Raw genomic sequence first — 21,652 nt, forward strand, 5'->3', positions numbered from 1 at the left:
TTTTGTTTGTTGAATTTGCTTAGGCAAGAAAAAAAGACTTGACTAAACCAGAGTTCTTTGCCTTCAGGATTTCAAACAATTGCATGTTATTTTTGAAATGGTTTGAATGTATGCTGAACGGTAACTGAAGTTGCCCTGTTACATGGCCGTTATTCATTTCAAGAGGCCTTTTCCTGAGTGTCTAAACAATAAGGATATTGTACCTTAGTTTCCTAATTTCTGCTCACATGATTATCTGTCATAATCATAACCTTTGTAATTCAAGTTTATAAAGTAGATTGCTAAAGTCCAGCTACAGTAAAAGCAAATAAAATTTTTTTGTCTAGTTTCCTCTTAGAATTTCATCTTGATGCAAAAAACCAAACCTGGTGAATATGGAGCCTTGTTTACTCTGCTCCTGATACTTAAGACTTTATATTTCACAAATACGCCTTTTTCGTACCCCGACCATTGTCAGAACGCTTTGTCATTGTTTTAAATATGTTTTCATTGATCTTTAGAGAGAGGTGAAGTGAGAGGGAAAAAGAAATAGAAACATCAATAAGAGAGAAAAATCATTGGTCGACTTCCTCCTGCATGTCCCTTACTGAGTGGGGATCAAGCCCGAAACCAGGGCATGTGCCCTGACTGGGAATCAAACCAGTGACTTCTTTTTTCATGTGTCAGTGCTCAACCACTGAGCCACACTGGCTGGGCCCTTTGTCATTTTTCACTTACCCTGTTGTTACTGTCCTCCCTACCCAAAGCTCTACATCCCTTTATCACACTGCTGCCAGATTAAGCTATCTGAAATGTATCCATCTGATGCCCTCCTTTTCTTAAACATTTCATGGCTTCTCAACATCTGTGGCATGGAACTCAGGCTCCTGGTAGCACATCTAGTTCCTGCCCACCGCCTCAGTCATCTTCCACCACCAGTCATTCAAAACGAGTTCTAGTTCCCTCAGGTGGCATGCTCTTACAGGCCTTCTGTACCTTTTGCAGATGATTTTTACCCACCACTGCCACCAATGTCATTGCTCTCTCTTTGCCTGGCAAATACTCATTCTTCAGACTCAGTTCAGATATCACCTTCACTGACTTCTCCCTGATAAAGTTAACTATCTCCACCTCCCACCTCCTTGGACTTAATTTTCACTGCTTCAAGCTTTTGAAATTATTTTTATTTATCTGTCCTTTAATTGCTTAAAGACAGGGAGCTTATAATTCTTAACAGCTAGTATAGTGCCTGTTGCACGAAGGCAGGTGCTTAGCAGTAGCCTCTTTTTTCTTTTAAACTCAGTAGTTGGATTGAATGTCATAAGTGAGTATCTGTGGATTGCTCTTGTTGATCCCACAGCAAGGGGAATAAGGGTAGGAATAGTCACAATACATCCTTGGTATTTGAGATTGGCACCAAGTGGGATGACAGATTGTCTCAGTTTGCCCAGAACTGAGGGATTTCCTGGGATGTGGTACTTTGAGTGCTAAAAATGGAACAGTCTCAGGTAAACAAGGATGGTCTTGCCACCAACAGGTACTGTTGGCAAGCTTTTTACCTAATCTCCTTTCCTTCACTCATTGGAACTCAATCCTGACTGGCTTGTCTGACCCAGGATTGCACTGTTAACACTTTAATAGCGCAGTGTTTTCATAGTGCTTCTTCTACTAAAGACTATTCAAAGGGATGTTATTTCTGATTGCTTTTCTTTGGCTTTCATGTAAGAAATTGGATGAAGGGATTTGGGTTATGTTACTACCACCTTTTTTTCTACCAGGCTTGCCTTCCATTGCCTGACTGACCAGTTGCCTAGTTCTATCAGTTAGTTCTCCCCTTTTTTTATCTTTAGTTTCTTCATTACCATTGGCTTTTTAACACCATAAAAATATGATTAAATTATCCATATTGGCATGCGGGGGCCCTATCCATCTTTCTGGCTTTTGGTGCACTCGGGTTCTACCCATTCATCTTTTTGCACATTTGGTGTAAGAACCTCCCCCTGGGCCATCTTGACCAATGGGGGAGACTCCCAGCACTCCAGCTGACCGTCTACATTAACAATATTATTTAAAATAATAATTTTTTAAAATTTTACCCTGGCTTTTCTCTCAAGCTGATGGATTCTCTTATCTTTACTAATGAGTAGCCTTTTACTCCTCTTACTTTCTCATCTCTTTTCAAACATTTGCATATGTATCTGTTTTTTCCCATATTCCCCCAAATACGTATTCTCATTCCTCTCTCTCTCTCTCTCTCTCTCTCTCTCTCTCTCTCTCTCTCTCTCTCTCTCTCTTCTTCCCTAACACATAATAGTCTCAGAACAAACATGTAGAAGTGTCTTTTAGCTCCTAGAATCAGTTCTTTCGTCGGAGGCTGTCTTGTGTCCTACAAGACTACAAGGCATGGCTCATGTTTCTGTCTCTGATCTCAGCAGAACACTGCTCCTTGGTATTCTTCAAGCATGCCAGCCTTTTGTGTGTGGTTTTTGTGTGTGGGTTTTTTTGTTTGTTTGTTTGTTTGTTTTGTGTGTGTGTGTGTGTGTGTGTTTGCCATGCCAGCTTATTTCTGCCTTAGGACGTTTGTATTGGCTGTTCCTTCTGCTTTTAATGTTTTGCCCCTAAAATATGTATGACAAATTCATCTCTATCACATCACTCAGATCTCAATACAAATGTTACCCTTTAAGAGGCCTTCTTTAATTACCTAAATTAAAAATCCTCTCCAGTCATTCTTTCACATTGCTTTATTTCCATGACACTTAACCACTATCAATATCTTGATTTTCCATTTGTCTCCTGCAGTAAGAATTAAGCTCATGAGAACTGGGACTTGATATGTCCTATTCCCAAAAGAGGTATCCATTCAATATTTGTAGATTAAATGTTTTTGAAAGCAGAAGCCATATCTTAATTTTTGTTTTTCTCTTGTGCTCACCACAATACTGAGTAGGAGCTCGGTAAACATTGAATATTGGCTTGGTTGGTTGATTTACCAACTATACTAAAATATGAAATGACTGACTTACTCCGCTCTACCTCATAGAGTGTTAAAGAAAACAGTGTAAGGTTATGGAAAATGATAATCCTTTGAGAAGTATCTCCAAGAGTAGTAGCCAGTGGCAGGATTATTCTGCGACCTATGGATTCAGGGGTGGGTGGGTGGGTGGGGAATTACCTTTGTTTTTTCTTGAAAATAGTTTATCTTTTCTAATTCTAAAAAGTACTGAGTGTTCATTATGGAAAAATGAAAGATACCGAAAAATAGGAAAAGGGAATAATAAGATGCAGAAAAAAACATTTGACAAAAACCCAACACCTTTCATGATAAAAAGACTTAAACTAGGAATAGAAGGGAGCTTTTTTGGAAGAAGTAGAACTACCTCTGTTTGCGAATGACATGATCTTATATATAGAAAATCCTAAGGAATCCACTAAAAACATATTGAAACTAATAAACAAGTTTAGCAAGGTTGCAGGATATAAGGTTAATATACAAAAATCAATTGTATCTCTATACACTTGCAATGAACAACCCACAAGTAAAACTAAGAAAACAATTCCAATTATAATATCATCAAGAATAAAATACAAAGGAGTAAATTTAACAAAAGAAGTATAAAATTTATGCTCTGAAAACTATAAAATATTGTTGAAAGAAATTAAAGAAGATCTAATAAGAAGAAAAGCATTTCATATTCATGGACCAGAAGATTTAATATTGTTAAATTGACAGTACTCCCCAAAGTAATCTAAAAATTCAGCATAATCCCTGTAAGAATCACAATGACTTCATTGTAGAAATTAACAAGCTGATCTTACAATTAGTTTTGAATTGCAGGGGACCAGAAATTACCAAACCATATTGAAAAAGAAGAGCACCCAATTTTAAAAACTACAAAGTAGTGGTAATTAAGACATTGTGATACTGGCATAAATTAATAGAATATAATTGAGAATTCAAATATAAAGCTATTTGTCTATGGCTAGCTGACTTCAACAAGAATACCAAGGCCATTGAATGGGGAAAGAATATTTTCTTCAACAATAGTGCTGGAACAGACAATTGGATAGCCACATGTAAATGAATGAAGTTGGACCCTTACCTCACACCACAAACAAAAATTAACTCAAAATGAATCACAGACTAAATGTAAGAATTAAAATTATTAAACTCTTTGGAGAAAACATGTAAATTTTTATGACATTGGATTTGTCATGTGAAAAGTGTGAGCAACAAAAGAAAAAATAGGTAACTTGAACTTCATCAAAATTAAAAAACTTTTGTGCTTCTAAGACATTATCAAGAAAGTGAAAGGACAGTTCCTAGAGTGAAAAGAAATATTTTTGTAAGTAACTTAAGGGTCTTGTATCCAGAATAAACAACTCTTACAACTCAGTAATAAAGATAATTAAACTGATTAAAAAGTGGGCAGAGGTTCTGAATAGACATTTCTCCAAAGAAGATATACAAATGGCCAATACCAAAAGAAAAGATGCTTGACTTCATTAGTTATGAGGGAACTGCAAACCAAAACTACAATGAGATACCACTTCACACACACAAGGATGGCTAGAACCAAAAAGTCAGTTGATATGTGTTGGCATGGATGTGAAGAAATCAGAACATTGTACATTACTGGTAGGAATGTAAAATAGTTCAGCCACTTTGGAAAACAGTTTGACAGTTCCTCAGAAGGTTAAACGTAGAATTAACCATATACTCCAGCAATTCCACTCCTAGGTATACATACACCTAAGAGAAATGAAAACATATGTCCATACAAAAACTTATACACAAATGTTGATAGCATTACTCATAATAGCCAAAAGATAGAAGCACCCCAAAGGTCCATTAATGGATGAATGGTTAGACAAATTGTGGCATATCCATACGATGAACTGTTATTCAGCCATAGAAAAGAATGAAGCACTGATACATGCTACAACCTGGATGAACCTTGAGAACATTATGCTAGGTGAATGAAGCCAGTCACAAAAGTCCACATATTTTATGATACCATTTACTTAAAATGTCCAGAATAAGTAAATCCATAGAGATAGAAAATAGATTAGTGGTTGCTTAGGGCTGGGATGAGATTGGGGGGGAGAGGGGGAGTGGCAGTTAAAGGGTAGAGGATTTCCTGTCAGGGTAATGAAAATGTTCTATAATTGACTGTGGGAATGGTTGAACATAGCAGTTAGTATACCAAAATACATTTGATTGTACATTTTAAGTGGTTGAATTGTATGGTATGTGAATTATATATTGATACAGCCGTTAAAAAGAAAGAAAAAGGAATAATAGTGATCCATAATTCTACTACCTTGAAATAATTTCTGTTAGCATTTTTATCTATTTTTGCCAGTTTTTAATGGATATTTTTCCACATAATTGAGGTAATGGCTTCATATAGAACTTTTAATGTATTACCTTTTATGCTTATCATTCTGATCTTATAAAGTTGTTCATGATATTACAGATTCTCCTAATTATTAACAAGTGTGTAGTATTCTGTGTAGATGTACCATAATGTAATAATTTTCTTATTGGTGTACATTTAAGTTGTTTTTTTTTATCTTTTCCCCATGATAATGAGTACTATAGTAAATACACTTTTTTTTTTTTTAAGACTAGAACATCCTTATGAAATGCTTTATATGAAACCTCTTTTGTTCCCAGAGAAAAGAAGATTTCGAGGAGCAGTGCCCTGAAAGTGCTGGACCATGCCATGATTGGGCCCGAGGGCACAGACAATTGCCATAAGTTTGTTGACATTCTTGGCTTACGAACCATCTTTCCCCTCTTTATGAAATCTCCGAAGAAGATTAAGAAAGTGGGAACCACTGAGAAGGAACATGAAGGTAGGATTCACTGGAAAACTCAGATTAATTTAGGTGCATTAGGAGAAATGGTGGAAATAAGAGCTACTTTTAAAACTCTGATGTGCATTTGAGGAGTAGACTCTTAGCTGAAGAATACTACCTTCTTCTTTTCTATTTTTTTACATTTTCCATGCATGGAAAAGCAACCCAGAGACCCCAGATCTCTGATGGCCTTTGTTCACTTGTTCTCTATTTGCTCGAATCCTGGTGGTTCCATTTCCTCCTGGCCTGTTAATAAGTCTCTGCGTGCAGGTTTTGTTTTCTTCACTATAATTTGTAGCAAGGTGTCTCTCTGATGGAAGACACTTTTGAAAAGAGTAATGAGATGGCAACACATGTCACCTCCGGAGTGGTGCTTTCATGTATTTCTGTATTAAAGTATGATTCAGCTAACATCAGGAATTGCCGAAATAAACTATTTACAGCCCAGATTCCCCTTTTTATGTTTCTCCTCCCTGATGGTGCATACTCCCAGCAAAATGCTGCCATGAATTGCGATGCTGTAACCAGAGTAGTTACCGCTAGGCCAATCTCTTCCTGCTATTGTCTAGTGCCTGCTGCATCCCTCCCCCCAATAAATAGCCGCAGTACAATCTGGAAGGCCGGGGATTTATGAGCATTGACAGTTCGGTTGGAGGCTAACAGACGCTTATACTAGGGAATTCACATGGTTGGATGGTTATTTTAAAGTGTGGGGAGAGTTAAGGGAGGGGTATGAGGAGCTGATTGGCTGACTAATTTGGTTGTCTTGTCAAAGCTAACATTTGTCCCATGCTTTGGGTGATTTTTTTTTCCATAGTGATTAATAGAATTGGCGTTGGTATCTGAAGGACCTTTTGCATTGCTCATTCTCTTAGATAAAAGTTTTCTTTCTCAAATTTACTTGGCCTAGTGTTTTCCAACTGCAGTGGCTTAAGGGAAAGTGATGTGACTGTCTTTAGTAGTAGCTTCCAATGGTAACTTCTCTGATTAGATCAACTCTCCAGAGACAACAGGAAGTCTGGCAAGGGGGAGGACTGGCGCTGCAAAACACTGTGTGTGAACTAGAGATCTAGAACAAGCAGAGTTCAGTTCACCTCAGATTGGTTTTGACCAATCACCAGACGTAAGCATGTTTATCAGCCGTAAACAGTTCTGTTGCTGGCCTCTTTTTTTTTCTATCAAATTTCAGCAAAATGAGGCCATGGGAGAGATCTTGGAGATCTAGGAGAAAATTTTGGAGACAGTCATCATTCCGTGAAAACCTGCCACAGTCCTAATATTGCTGTGCTCTGGGCTCTCTTATTTAGACTCAACAACCTATCAAGTAGATGGTTTTTTGTGGGGTTTTTTTAGGAAATCAGCTGAGAAATGAATCAGGCTGTGGTTCTAACTAACTGTGTGACCCTTTATTTAACTTTGCCAGACTGTATTTTCCTTCTTGGTCCATAAAATGAGGAAACTAGATTAGTTAACTAGAAACTGATATCTGCACCTTAAGACTCTCAAGCACAGGCTCTATTGCCTATTGTTAGTTAGTCTTGTCCTGTAATCCAGGAAGCTCCTCAAAGACTGTGCTGTGGCTGACCTGCTGGGTTCTAGTGAGAGACGGGGCACTGCATCTTGGGCATGCTTGAAGGAAGAGAAGGAAAACGGCCCTTAGCTGGCTTCTTGCTCTGTGTGCATGGTACTGAGAAAAGGAGAAGTGACGGATTCAGTGAGCAGCTGTTTCCCTTCTGAAAAAATGTGCCTGGTTGAATGCTGGTAGCAGTACATTTGCTCTAGAGTACCGCATTAGGAATTGATAACATTATATTAGTGAGGGCAATGGCTTGGTAAGACAGCTCCTGGAAGGCATGTTTGGACCCTAATGACTGGTGAGGATGAGTTCTGCATCCTGAATACACCAGCACCCAGAGAGAAGTGAACCTCTTGCTGGAGGTCCCAGCTAGCTGCTCCTTCTCCTGGCAAACTGGTCCTCACTCATGCCATGAAGGTAGAGAACAAAGGCAGAGCGGGGCAGGGCACATTGTGCAATATTTCTTTGTTCTGTCTTGTCCTTTGGCTTACACTCTGTGTGCTGGTCAGCTTTGTATGCTAAGCTAGAGCACAATAGCCTCAGCTATCAGGAGTATTTATAGACATGACCAGCTCATTCCAGGCCCCAGGCTTCCACTATGCTCTTTCCTCAATCTGTAACAACTTTTTCTGTCTGCCTTTTAGTCATCCTTCAGGTCCTTGGTTTTGCTGTCACTTTCTCAGGAAGGCATATCATAAGACCCTGGACTAGAACAGAGCCTCCTATTAAGCGTAGTTTTGGTCTCCAGACTTTGCCTTCATAGCCTTTACGATTTTGGAACGAATGGCCTTTCCACCTCTAAGTCCAAGGGCCCAGCCTGGTGCTTGGCATGTGGTGGATGCACAGTAAATGTTCATTGACTGCATGAATGAACACCACTTTCCCAAAAGACTGCTCAGTGAGGACAGACATGGGTTTGGAACTCCCCTTAGAACCCTGCAAGGTTAACATCAATGCAGTGGACTTCAGTTCAGATTGATGGTTGTCAGTCATACGCCTGGTGAGTGGTCTTTTACCCAGTTTGTTTAGAAGCAAAATAGTGGGGTGGCACAGAAGCAACTGTGTTTCTAAAGCCAACGAAGAGGTTGAGAGAGGAGAACTTTTTGATTAAGGTGACTAGAGAGGAAGGAAGAAGCAAAAACTGTCCTTATAACCCAGAATTGCTAGTAATTTAATTCCTCTTTTGTGAGTTGGGGTAGGGAAGGAAAAGAATTATTGTAATTGAAATCCATTCAGGTTTGCATAATAAAACCTTCAGAAATAGATCAGGGAAGGCATTTAGCTTGGGGGATGGGTTGGAAAGAAATAATTTGCCCTTGTGTGCAATAGCATGATTGGCTGCCTCTTTGGTTTTATAACGAATAGCATAGTATATATTTTCTCCTTGGTATTAACTGCTTCAGAATAGGAGAGAGAAGAAAAGAGCTGGGATCCAGAAATGGCATTTGACCTTTACTTCTTGTCTCTTTTTAAAATTCTTATTAAAATAGGTACAATTTTTCTTATATTGCTTCATTAGGTAGGTGAGTTATTGAGTTTGTAGCAGTTCTAGTTAATTGCGCTGTTTTAACATGGTTCCCCTGGAGGCTGTTATAAGCTTTAAGGAGGTGAGCTACCAAGCAGTGTGTAGGTGTATGGTGTGCATGCTGAGCATATGCACACATTTTACCTTATGAACAAGGACAGCAGTTGATGACAGGTTAGTGCATTAAAGAATACCATTCTGTCATCTGCAAAGAATTGTGATTCTGGTGGACTCCACATGTCAGGTAACATGTACTAGTAGTTGCCGGTGCTTCTTGGACTCCCAAACAGTGAGGAAGTGCAGACCAAAACTCCCACCACCTACAAAGGGAAATGGCAAAACCTTCCCTGCAGTTAGTAAAGAAGGGAACTTAACCAGCATAGGTAAGTCATTGTTTGGGGCAGCTTTTATTGGGGGCTCCTGCTATGTCCAAAATTCAGCCAAGACCTAGTATGTGACAGGTCCCAAGGAGAAGGGGAACAAAATAAAATCCCTGTCCTGGGGGAAAGCTCTTTCCTAGTGTTCCATCTCCAGATCCTTTTTCTCTGCCTGTTCTTTTTTTCTTTTCTTCTCTCTTCTTAGGTGATCTCACCTACTACCTGAAGCTTTAACTTCTATCTCTTTGCCATTGATTCCCAAATCTTCAACCTTGTATCTTTCCTAAGCTCTAGTTGGCACAGCTAACAAACCAGCAGACAACCCCATCAGATACTCAAACTCAACTCTTTCAAGGCCACACTCATTCCTTCATTGCCCAAGTCTCCTCTGTTTCCTTATCCTGGTAAATGTCACTACTCTCCACTTCACCATCCATGGCAAAACTCAATGCACCATCTTAACTCTAATATTCCCCACATGTAATTGATCTTAAGTCCTATGAATTTTACCTTATAAAAAACTCTTGAATCAGTCCTCTCTGTTGCCACTGACTGTACTTATCATCTCTCGTGAACTACTACTGTAGCTTTAATACGTCTCTCTCACTTTAGTCTCCCAATTCTCTTGTCCTCCCAGAGTCCATCCTGCATGTCACCACTCAAATTAGAGAGGCACTTCCAGCCCTCAATAAATTTATAATTTAAGGAAGGGAAGGAAGCAATTTTGCAGATAGTTACCAAAAAATCATATTATCAACTACAAAGACTTACCAGAAAAGAGTGCTTCATTATTAAAGTGTACGAGAGAACAGGAATGCTTGGAGAAAAAGATACTTCTTGTAGAAGGGAAATGATGACTTCGGTTAAACCAAAGGACACTGGAATTTTTCAACCTACCAGTGCATTTGATATGATCAGTTGTCTTTACACAACTGATCATATTTGAGCCTTACAACATTTCCATAAGGTTGATGTTATTTCTCATTCTGAAGATGAGGAAATTGTAAGACTCGAGGAGATCATGACTTCAAGTCATACAGTGGGTAAGTAGCTAAACTAAGACTTATACACTAAGCTTCTGATCACAAATCTCACACTCGTTTCACAAAGTCATGCTATAGTATTTGCTCTTTTGAGTCCAGCCAAACTAGCTTGATCTCTTCTCTGGATTGTTGATGAAGTCAAAAGTTCTTGATTAGAACACCTTGGTTCTAACCTTAGTGCTTTGACCCAGGGCAGGTCATCATGGTAGTAGGGACTCTTATTCTTTCAAATTGCACAAATTATATGGCAAATGACTTAGATAAATTATTGTTAGGCATTTCTAGTGTCTTTCACAGTGCTTGGTGCATGGTAGGTGCTCAGTAAGCATTGGTTGAATGTGTTTATTTAACACCTCTGTACCATCTACAACCAAGATTGAGACACATGCCTATAGTTAAGAGCATTGTGAAATTCAAAGGACTATTACCATGTTAACTTGTTTATGGTTCTCCCATATGACCATAGCATCTGTCCCATAGTAATGTTCAATACATGTTTGTTTATTCATCTATAAGAATAGGATTAATACCACCCTTTTTGGATTATTGAGAATTATTATTATTGTGTAAGTCTAACATAGTGTGGGGATTGATAAATGTTAGTTTATTATGAATCATTCTTTTAATACTGACCTCAGACATCATACTATACTAAATGCTATACTAGAGGTTGTGGAAGCCCAGGCTTCTAGGGAATCTGGGAAGGCTTAAGAAAAGTGTTTCTTGAAAAATAAATAGTATTTCATTCTTATACTAATGATGGGAGTGGCAGAGGGGGCAGAGCTAAGGCATGTATAACAAATATGTGATACTAGAGACCCGGTGCACGGATTCATGCACCGGTGGGGTCCCTCAGCCTGGCCTGCGGGGATTGGGCCAAAACCGGCTCTCTAATATCCCCCAAGGGGTCCTGGATTGTGAGAGGGCACAAGCCAGGTCAAGGCACCCACCAGTGCATGATCAGGGCCGGGGAGGGACCACAGGAGTGCTCCAAGGCATGTCCGGTCCATCTCACCCAGTCCCGATTGGCCGGACCACAGCAGCCAGCTAACCTACCAGTTGAAGCGTCTGCCCCCTGGTGGTCAGTGTGCATTATAGTGACTGGTTGAATAGTCAGAGGGACAATTAACATATTAGGCTTTTATATAGAGAGATAGATGGATAATTAAGAACATGGGTTTTGAATGAAGACAAAACTTGGGTTGGTGTCTTGCTTCTGCATTTACTAGCTTTGTGATTTTGGGAAAGTTGCTTAACCTCTCTGAGCCTGTATTTCCTTAATTGTAAAATTGGGATAATACTGAATCTATCTCATAAGGTTTAAGTGAAATAATACAGATAAAGTGCTTACCTAATATTAGTGACTGCAATGAGGATGTGTTTTTTGTGTTCCTCTTCTTTGTATTCTGTTGGTAATTTTAGAAGTATTTGCCTGAAGAAATGCTTCCCTTCCCTGAATCTGCCATTCATAAGAGGTGGACTGTAAACATGCCTGCCAGTCCTTTGTGGCATGTAAGACAAAAAGCTTCCCCAGAGAGGACACACCAGGGAGCCCTGGATCCCCACTTCTCCATATCGCCTGTAAACAGAGAATTCAAAGATCTGCCCCCTCTTTTTGTATTCTTCAAGCTTAAAAATCATAAAGGGTTGGTTATAGTGGTCAGAACAATGAGCAAGTGAAGAGTGAACAGTATTTAATTTTAAGAATGATATTAAGTCATGTACTAACAGGCACCTTATGTTAAAACAAGGGTGGAAATGTCTTGCTATTTTATAATGTCTTTTTGTTACTATTTGAAAACCTTATAATTGAACAGATTCAGGATCAATTCCCTTTCTCTCCCTCTAGCTGCTTGTCTCATTCCTGACCTCAGATGACAAAATGTAGGGATGCTGAAATAACAATGTGTTTAGATTTGGGGGTTCCTCATCAGGCTTGAGGGGATGATTTTGAGCGTTGCACATCTGGTTTGCTAACTGGTTCCATCATATTAAGAATTTACCCTCAGGCCTTTCTTTCCCTAGTAGAACACAGCTTAGTTGTTTGTCAACGAGGAAGACAGTGAAACTGAGGGTGTATTTGCCATTCTGGAAGAAACTGATATTCTCTTTTGCAAGGAGGAGTGGGGAAACAGGCTAATAATGGCCAACTCACGTCTATTGGGCATCTACCAATATACTCAGGGCTTTACAAATGCACCTACTGTTTGAATTAGGCATTTCTATCTTTTTACAGGTAAATCTCAGGGACTTTTTCATTACTAAAGACCTTTTAGCAAATGAATGGCAGAAGCAGAATTTAAGCCTAGGTTTGCTTCTAAAGCTTCTTCCAATGCCTTAGTGGCTCCAGTGATCTCCTGGTCAGTATCCGGAGGCAGCAGAGTCGTGGAAGGAGGATTGTCTTTGTAGACAGACCTGTCCCCAAACTAGCTGGTGGCCTTGGATGAGTTATTCTTTCTTGACCTTGAATTCCTCTTTAATCAACAAGCCTGATAAAATCCTTTCTTAAAGAGTTGTGTGAAGAATAATGATCATCAGCATACTACATATAGTCTTTATCATGTGGACATTCAGTAAATAGTAGTATAGTTACTGCCTAGCAGCCTTCTTTCAACAGGAGGCATCCCTGTCTCTCCCAGTTCTCATGTTTATATGTAGGATCAAACTCATTGACTTCTGTGGGTGTGAAGCCCAGTTGTGGACCAGGGCTCCATATGCAGACAGGCCGGGTCATAAGCTACCAGGGAGATGGGATAGCCACTAGTTATCATTATGGCCTATAACCTGAACCCTTAGTGGTAACCCTGGTAATGCTAGACCCTGTTAAAATCCATCACTTCTTGAATGAGATACCAGACTCTTCTAGTTCTCACTCTTACAGAGTTTATTTCTATGGATAGAGTCTTAGAGGTGGGTCAGTGAAGCTTCATTCTTTTTTCTTTTTCTTTTTAATTAAGCAAATCACTAACCCTTTCTTTGTGGCAGTCTTGGTGCTGTAGATGAAAGGTAAACAAGCTCACAGTCCAGCTAAGGAGACAGACATAGAAACCTGCATTTATATTACAAGATGAAAAGGTAGAAGAAAGTGTGAAACACTGTGGGAGCACAAAGGAAGGGCTACTAATCTAGTCTGGGTGGTGATAGAACAGTTGGAGACTAGAAACGGCTCTACATAGAAATGTGGCTTTTGAGCCAAACCTTAGGTCTGAGTTACCCGGGTGTATGACTGTGAAGTGAAAACAAAAACCAGCATGTGTAAAATAAAAGTTGGGAGAGACAGACTGCCTTAAACCTAGCTGCCCATCAGAATCATCTGGGACCTTGTTTAAAATATAGTTATCTGGGACGCGGGCTCAGAATGTCCAGTTCCACCAGTCTGCATAATTTTGGTGGATCTGTGTATTATTAAGCTTCCATGGAGTAGTACCTCTGAGACCCTGGAGAGCTGTTGTGAGAATTGACTGAGTTATATATTTATGATGCTTAGGAACATAGTAAGCATTCATTAATATTGGTAGTTATTGCTGTTTTTTAGTTTTGTTTTATTATATATTCAAAAAAGGACTCTCCCAAAGTTTTACAGGTCACACATATAGTACTAATTTTAGTTATTTTGACTATTTCAGCTAATTTGGACCAAATTCAATTTTGATTTTGAGGGCCTATGTAGAGAGGGTGAAGGAGAAACATTTATCACTTCTTTTCTTTCTTCTGTGGTTTTCATTTTGCCAGGTAGAAACTTAGTTCTTTAGTGACAGCATTAGCTGAATTCTTATTTTGGATATAGGATTTTCCACTGGTACATTTATTATTTTGTCAATATGACTGTTAGTTTTCATTTATAATCTTGATTAAATTTTATAGAAATAGTTTAGTATGCAATGTATCTTCTTTATAGAAGTAAAACAAATACCAGGAATGTAGAAGCAACAGTAGAGAAAAAGCCAAACTTTCCTAGGTTATTTCTCCAGCATTTTTAGGTGGTGCCAAAATGAGGAAATAACTTAGGGACCAGGCAGTAATTAACTGTGGGCCCTGGTTTATTAAAATGCAACACATAAACTTTACTGGAATATGCTTCCAAATGTTTCTGTTTGGGAGCTTTTTTAGTTCTGAGCACTCTGATAGGCTTTTACATTCATTATCTCATTTCATCTAATCCTTACAATAATCCTGTGAGCTGCGTATTATTACCCACATTTCATAGGTGAGAACATTGAGGCATAGAGAAACTGTCATTTTCCGAAGATCACAGAGCTAGCATATAGTCTTACTAGGATTTTAACCCAGGATTTTTCCACAAACTGTTCTCCCTCCTCCTCCTCTTCCTCCTCCTCCTCCTCCTCTCCCTTCCTCCTCCTTTTTTTCATAAATTCAAGGCTGCCCACCAGTAGTAGGCCTAATTTAAACTGCTTGGTATCTTTTTCCTATTCAGTTTCATCAGGTTATCAATAAGTCCTGCCCCCCAGTACTTCATAAATAACTTCTGTCTCTTAGTCTGAAATGTTTTGCCCTGCCACACTTTATTTCTTCTTGGGTTCCACCTTTAGGGTGTGTCTGTCCACTGACAGCCTTCTCTCTCCTCGTGGTCTCTTACACTTGAAGCTCAGCACTGCTTCAGCCTCAGCTTCTCTTTCCATCTGGTTACCTTGCAATTGTCTGCCTTTATTTTTTATTTATTGATTTGAGAGAGAGGGAGAGATTCGCTGTTCCACCCATTCACACATTCATTGGTTGCCTCTTATCTGTGCCCTGATGGGGAATCAAACCTGAAACCTTGATGTATCAGGACGACGCTCTAACCAACTGAGCTACCTGGCTAGGGTGCAGTTACTTGCCTTTAGTTAAACACTTCACTCAGCACCGCCTGTTTTCTCCTTCTGTTGGTCCTCTCTTGAGAATGAGGCATAAATCTATAGTTTTCAACCCTGACTGATAAGTATCACTTGAAGAGCTTTGACAAAATACAAATACCTGGGCCCCACCTCCAGAAATTCTGAGGCCTGGGGACTCCGAGCATTTATATTTTTAAAAAGCTCCAGATCCTGTTGCTCAGCTAGTGTTGAGGCCACTGGTCAGAATGATCAGAGCACAAATCTTGGTAGGCATCTTTATTACTTTCTCTCTGAGCCAAGGGAAGATCTTGACATGGTGGGTCTTTGGGGGAGGCTTGTTAAAAATAGCATTATTGCTTTTCATAATAGACTAATGTAGAAAATTTAAGCATGTGGACAAGGATGGTGGGACAGTAAAAGTCACCCCCAGTCTCACCTCCCAGAATTAATTACAGAAAACTTCGTGGACACCATCCATTCAAACATCTGCGTTAGGGGTGGGAGTTGTATATGTGTGCATGTAATTTTTTATAACTGGAATACACTATTTTGTAGCCTGTTTTTACTCACACTGTCTTGGACACATTTGTCCGCGGTGCTGAGTCTTTTAATACAGTTAAGAAGTTAGACTCTGTTGTTAGAAGGCAGGATAGGTTAAATGATCAGGTTGCAGAGTTGATAATTTGAAAAGGTGAGCTGTGCTTGGATAGTGATGTTGGCTCTTCGAAGTATTGTGAATGTGCTGGAACTTGAGGATGATAAGGAAATGAGGTATGGACTGAAAGCTAAGTTCATTTGGTTGTAGTATAAAGAAAGGGAAGTGAAGATGCCTTTCGATGGTATTTCTTTTGAGTACTTGAATGTTAGCGTCTAACAGTAGATATAATGTGGAAGCGTATATACTTGTCTACATTTCACTGCTCATAAAGAATACAATTACATGTGTGAGATTGTTAGTCCACCTTCCTGGACTCTAGTGATATTGGCTGTGATTTTTATGTGCAGCAGCCTGCAGGTTGCTGGGGAAATGTTCTGTGTATTTAATCATGTCGCAGTCATACTTGTTTGTTTGTTTTTTATGGTAAGAAAATGTCTTTGGCTTGCTTCTATAGTCAGATTGATTTTGCTTGTGGGTGTCCAGATGCCGATGAGCTGTAATTAGCATAAGAAGGAGGCTGGAAAGATGTTAAACATTCTTTTCTGGTAGCCAAACAACGGATCCCCAAGCAGAAATTATTCTCAGGTAGCAGGTTCAAGAGAAGTAGCTCTTTTCTCTTTCAGATGCCAGCCCATTAAAAGATGTGTGTGTTGGGCAGGGACGGTCACCACTGGGGTTGGGGCTGCAGGACCTTGTTGTGAACTGTCATGGGCGTGGTTTTCTGCAGCTGAGCACCTTTGTTGCGAAATAATACAGTAACTAAATTCCACAAGCAGTCTAGTGGAAAGGAAACCCAGCTGGGTTCAGAAGATTTGGGTCTGTGTTTCTGCCATAATTTATGCTCAGGGTCTGTGACTGAATGAGTCATTTACTCTCTCTGAACCTCAGTTTCCCCACCTTTAAGATGGAGACAATAATATTTCACAGTGTATGAGAATTGGATAAGGTAATGTATGGGGAAAGTGCTTTGTATACTATAAAATTATGCACGTGTACAATATGGTGGTGGTGTGTATCACATTTTGAGTTTTTCCCATCTCGTATACATTTCTTGCATTTTTTTCCTTATAATATTTTTCTTCCAAGCCCTGGCTCCAAAGTAGAAAGAAAATTATTGTTAATTTATTCCCTATTTGCTGCAGGGTTACCATAAAATAAATTAAGCGTATCATTTTGATAATCACTGAAAAATATGCCTACAACTTTCTTAAATGTTATTGATTACTAATAAATCATGTTTCTGTTAAGTATCCCTGCTGGCTGGCAAACTTGTAGAATAACAATGTTTGCTAGCCTCGTTGCCAGGCTAATTTTCCTGATGATGTGTCAGCCAGTCAAGGTTACTGTTGATGTTGATAGCAGTGATAGTGTCTCATATTTATTTAGTACTAGAGGCCCGATGCACGAAATTCATGCAAGAGTAAGCCTTCCTTCCCCCGGCTGCCAGCACCGGCTTCCCTCCGGCCACCAGCAAGCACCCAGGACCCGGGCTTCCCTCGCAGCCTCGGCTTTGTCCGGAAGGACTTCTGGTCTAATTAGCATATTACGCTTTTATTATTATAGAAGATTTGCTGTGTTCCATTATATACATGATGTCATTATTCAAAACATCAGCCTAGTGTGGGGTATCATTAGCCTGTTTTAATACTGAGGAAACAGCCCCAAAGAAGTTAAGTACTTTCTCAAATTGTGCACACAGTTTAATGTCTGCTAGAACCTAAAGCCCAAGTTCTCGATACTGTGCTTCAGTCTCTCAAGGAGACATTTGAAAACCAAAAAGTTAAATAGCTTTTAACCACCAAAGCAATAATCTGGTAATGTTAGTTTTTTTTTCTTCTAATAAAATAGGAAGATTTATAATACTAGCATGGCAGGACAGGAAAGCTCAAAACCAGGTTTTTAGGTATTTGGTAATGTGGCATGTGAGAATTTTTTTTAAATATATGACTTCAATCTAACTTTTTGAAATACTGAACTTAATTAGAACAATTTTCTGTACAGTTAACCCTTGAATAACACAGGTTTGAACTGTGAAGGGCCACTTATACATGGATTTTTTTTTCAATAAATACTGTAAATATATTTTCTCTTATGATTTTCTTAACATTTTCTTTTCTCTGGCTTATTTTATTGTAAGATACAGTATATAATATAATCTGCAAATATGTGTTAATCAACTGTTTATATTATCAGTAAGGCTTCGATCAGCAGGAGGCTATTAGTAGTTAAATTTGGGGGGAGTCAACAGTTATACATGGATTTTAGACTGCGGGAGGCGGACAAGTCCCTAATCCCTGTGTTGTTCAAGAGTCAACTGTATATTTTATATTAAGGTAGATGTATTTTTCTAAGCTATAAGGTTGTCATGGTTCTTAAAAGCAGTGTAGTGGGACAAGCACAGCCTTTCAGAACATGCCTTTCAGACTTGAGTTCAAATCCTCGTTTATACCTTTGCTGGGTAACCTTAGGCCCCTTCATTAGCTTCATTAGATCATGGACCCCAGATCCCTCATCTATAACAGTGTTTCTCCGTGTTTACATTGCAGACAAATCACCTGGGGATCGATTAAAATGCAGATTCTGCTTCACTAAGTCTGGGGTGAGGGCTGAAGTTGTGCATTTCTAACGTGCTCCCAGGTGACTGCCACTGCTGGTCCTCTGACCACACTTTGAGTAGGAGGGATTTATAAAATAGAATATTGATGTCTGCCCCTCTGATTTATTGTAGCATATAGTACTTGCGTAACAACTGTTAGCCCTCTTCCCCTCTCTTTCTAACACACCTGGGGGAGGGTGGACTTTATTTAAGAGGTAGCTCTGGAAATGTGTATTCCCAGCATGTCTTATCTCTGTCAAAGTCCTAGGCTACAGAAGGCATTTCACAAGTAGTGAGCTCAGGATTAACCCTTTGCACTCGCTTGCTTTTTTCTCGATTCCTTTATTCTACTCGGGATTTAATTTTTTAAATACCCCAGATTTTACAAAGTGCGGCAGTAGAATAAAAAACTGGAGTTTCTTTTCATACAAACTTATTTATTTGGATTTTTTTATATTTCAAATTATTGATACATTCAAAGAGTAATTTTCATCTCTATAATTTTTCATGGTGTGATATTTTTTGAAACATTCACCCACATGAAGACCTGGTTTACATTCACATGTTTCGCAAATATAAATCGTCTCTCTTCTTCCTCCTTTGATTTTTCTGTTAGAACAAACAACACAATCTTTGTGTTTTTTGTTAGGGTGAGGTGTGATTATATGGAGCTTTCCATCTAAACGTTGCTATAAGTTAGTGGATAATAATCTAATCCTGGAAGTTAGTGTACCATCTCTGAATTCTCCAACAAGATCATGTACTAGTTTCCTAATAAATTTCACATGCGTTATCGGTTTTTCATTTTTTTCTTTTTTGGCATCAGTTGAGACGGCATTTACATTTTACTTGTCCTTTCATGCTAATGAAAACAAGAAAAGATACTGGAAAAATAGACAAAAATCCCCCTTCCCCCCGTGGTGAAACTACGTGTCGAGTGTGGCTCGACATACAAGCTGCTACCAATGCTAACCGTGTTGAGTCACACTCGACATCCAAGTGCAAAAGGTTAAGCTTTAAAATGAGAGGTGCCCATATCTGAACACATCCTGATGACATAAGAGGCTCATCTTGAAGAGTTCACCCAGAACTAGTTGTCGTTAGAAAGTCTCTGTGGAACTCTTGTCTGTAAGGTAGCCTGAAGGAAACCTCAGCTGACTTCTGCCATGAGTCCACCCACTCTTCAGTCTTCAGCCAGTATTTATTGAACACCTAATGATGCCAAGCAAGGTGTTAGATCGGGGAGGTACCCATGGGCCACCTCAGATCCCACCCTAAGGTGGGGATACAGCATGCAAATAATGATTACAATACAAAGGTGATAAAGGAGGTAGGTTCAAGTTGCAATTGGAAGTCATGAAGGAATAAGTAGGCTTCCAGTCTACTTGGGAGAGCCTTGGAAATCTTCCCTGAGGAGATTAGGAAGACTAGAAAATTGAAAGTGAGTAAGACTGTTCCAAGTGAACAAGAAAGGAGTCTTCCTCTCCTTCCCCCACATTGACAACTACTGACATAAATGGAAGCGTTTATAGATGTTGAGAGCTGAGAGGACTCTTTGATAGACAGTTGGGGAAACTGAGTCCAAGAAAAGAAGACTACCTTTCTGATTATTGCTGTGCTTATTAGTATCATTCTGGAGAATAAAATCTCTATTTTCCGATCCCTGTGCCTATGTGCATCCCACTCTACTACACATAGAATCTAGGAGCTACCACGTGGTGTTAGAGGCCTCCCAGGCATGGGAGGAATTCCTGTGGTCCTGGTGGGGGTCTCTCTCTGAGAAGGGAGGAGCCTGTGGCCAGGCTGAGGGGAGTTCTGGAGCACCACCCCCAGCAAGGACACGCTGCTGCGGACTTGCAGCCACGCCCAGCATCTGCCAAGGCTGCTCACCATTCCCCTTTACCAAATATTTATGATGAAGAAGCAGGGGAATTCTTTCTTTGGGAATGCATTTTGAATTCCATAATGGTAGACAAGTAGGATTTGTTTCACAGAAATTACTTTGAAGTCAGTTTTTTCCAGAAACCATCTGTTTTGTATAAAGCAAAGGGACTTTGGCGTTTCAGTTTATAGCTTTGTTCAAAATGGCTCTATGCTTATTTCTCACAACCCTGGAAACTTGGGTGCTAGTAAATTGAGTCACCACTAGAAAGGCCCGACTTGGGCAGTGGAAAGGAAGCTGGCCTGGGAGTTGGATCAGTCTCTGGCTCTTACTAGCTCTGAGAACTTGGGTAAAACACATAACCTTCTGGTCCTTATCTTTTCTCATCTGTAAATAGTATAATCTACTCCAGAGGTGGTCATGAATATTGAGAATTTGTATGTGAAGCACAGTAGTCTGGCATGTAACACTAATAGATGTTTTTTCCCTCTTAATAAAGTCCCATTGGTAATGGCATGTAGATTTCTCAGGCTCTTAGTTCTTTATTTGTACAGCTGTAAAATGGTTGTGCTGGGTGTATTGGAAAGGTTAGCTTGTGAGAAAAGGATGATGGCAAAGTACTTCACATATTTGCTAATTGGTAATTATATCCTGTTAGTAAAACAGAACATGGAAACGTTCTCCACAAATGCAGTGTGTTTTTTTAGGATTAACCAGATTCTTTTCTCTCCTGATTACGAGTCTGATCCTGTTAGAATATGATCCTGAAGCATTTTCACGGGGCTGACTGTGTGTTTTTCTAGTAGTTTTTGTGTGCACAAGATTATATAATGGCTTACTTAATTCATTAGTCTTAAACCAGAAATGAAAGAGCTATGTTAGTGCAGTAGGGAAATTCCTTTTGTCCTTTCACTGTGTCGCTGAGGGAAGAAGGGGTAAGAAGTCAGGCTTCAAGAAAATGAACATAAGGCTCCTTTGGGTCTTCAAGAAGGTTTTGCTGGTTTATGTAGAAATCAGCTGAAACCCTGGAGTCTGGAGGAAGTGTGTGGAACTCAACAGTTGGTGAGGCTGTGGCACTTTAAAGGAGACTTTGCTGCTAAATGTCGGAAGAATAGGAGGAGGACACCGTGGCTGTTTGAAGAGTGCACGGGCAGGACTGGTGGGTAAGATGAAAGCAGTGAACAGGTAGGTTTAGCTCATTCCCCGAACATCCTGGAAACGGGCTTTTCTTTCTTTCTTTCTTTATTTTCTGAACTGGATTTCTAATCTAAAACAGACATCCAGGGATGGCTTTCAGAGGAGTGTGAAAACACCTC

The 21,652-nt window shown here is 39.5% G+C and overlaps 1 protein-coding gene across 1 annotated transcript in view; it reads left to right on the forward strand.

The window, feature by feature from the left end:
* Positions 1-21,652, forward strand: part of CTNNBL1 (catenin beta like 1) — a 178,889-nt gene that overhangs the window by 110,289 nt on the left and 46,948 nt on the right. The window contains exon 11 of the mRNA XM_079784788.1: positions 5,660-5,841. Within this exon, the coding sequence (XP_079640914.1) occupies positions 5,660-5,841 (182 nt within the window). The remainder of the gene's footprint in view (positions 1-5,659; positions 5,842-21,652) is intronic.

This window comes from Cnephaeus nilssonii (assembly GCF_951640355.1).
Source record: "Cnephaeus nilssonii genome assembly, chromosome: 11".
NCBI classification, from domain to species: domain Eukaryota; kingdom Metazoa; phylum Chordata; class Mammalia; order Chiroptera; family Vespertilionidae; genus Cnephaeus; species Cnephaeus nilssonii.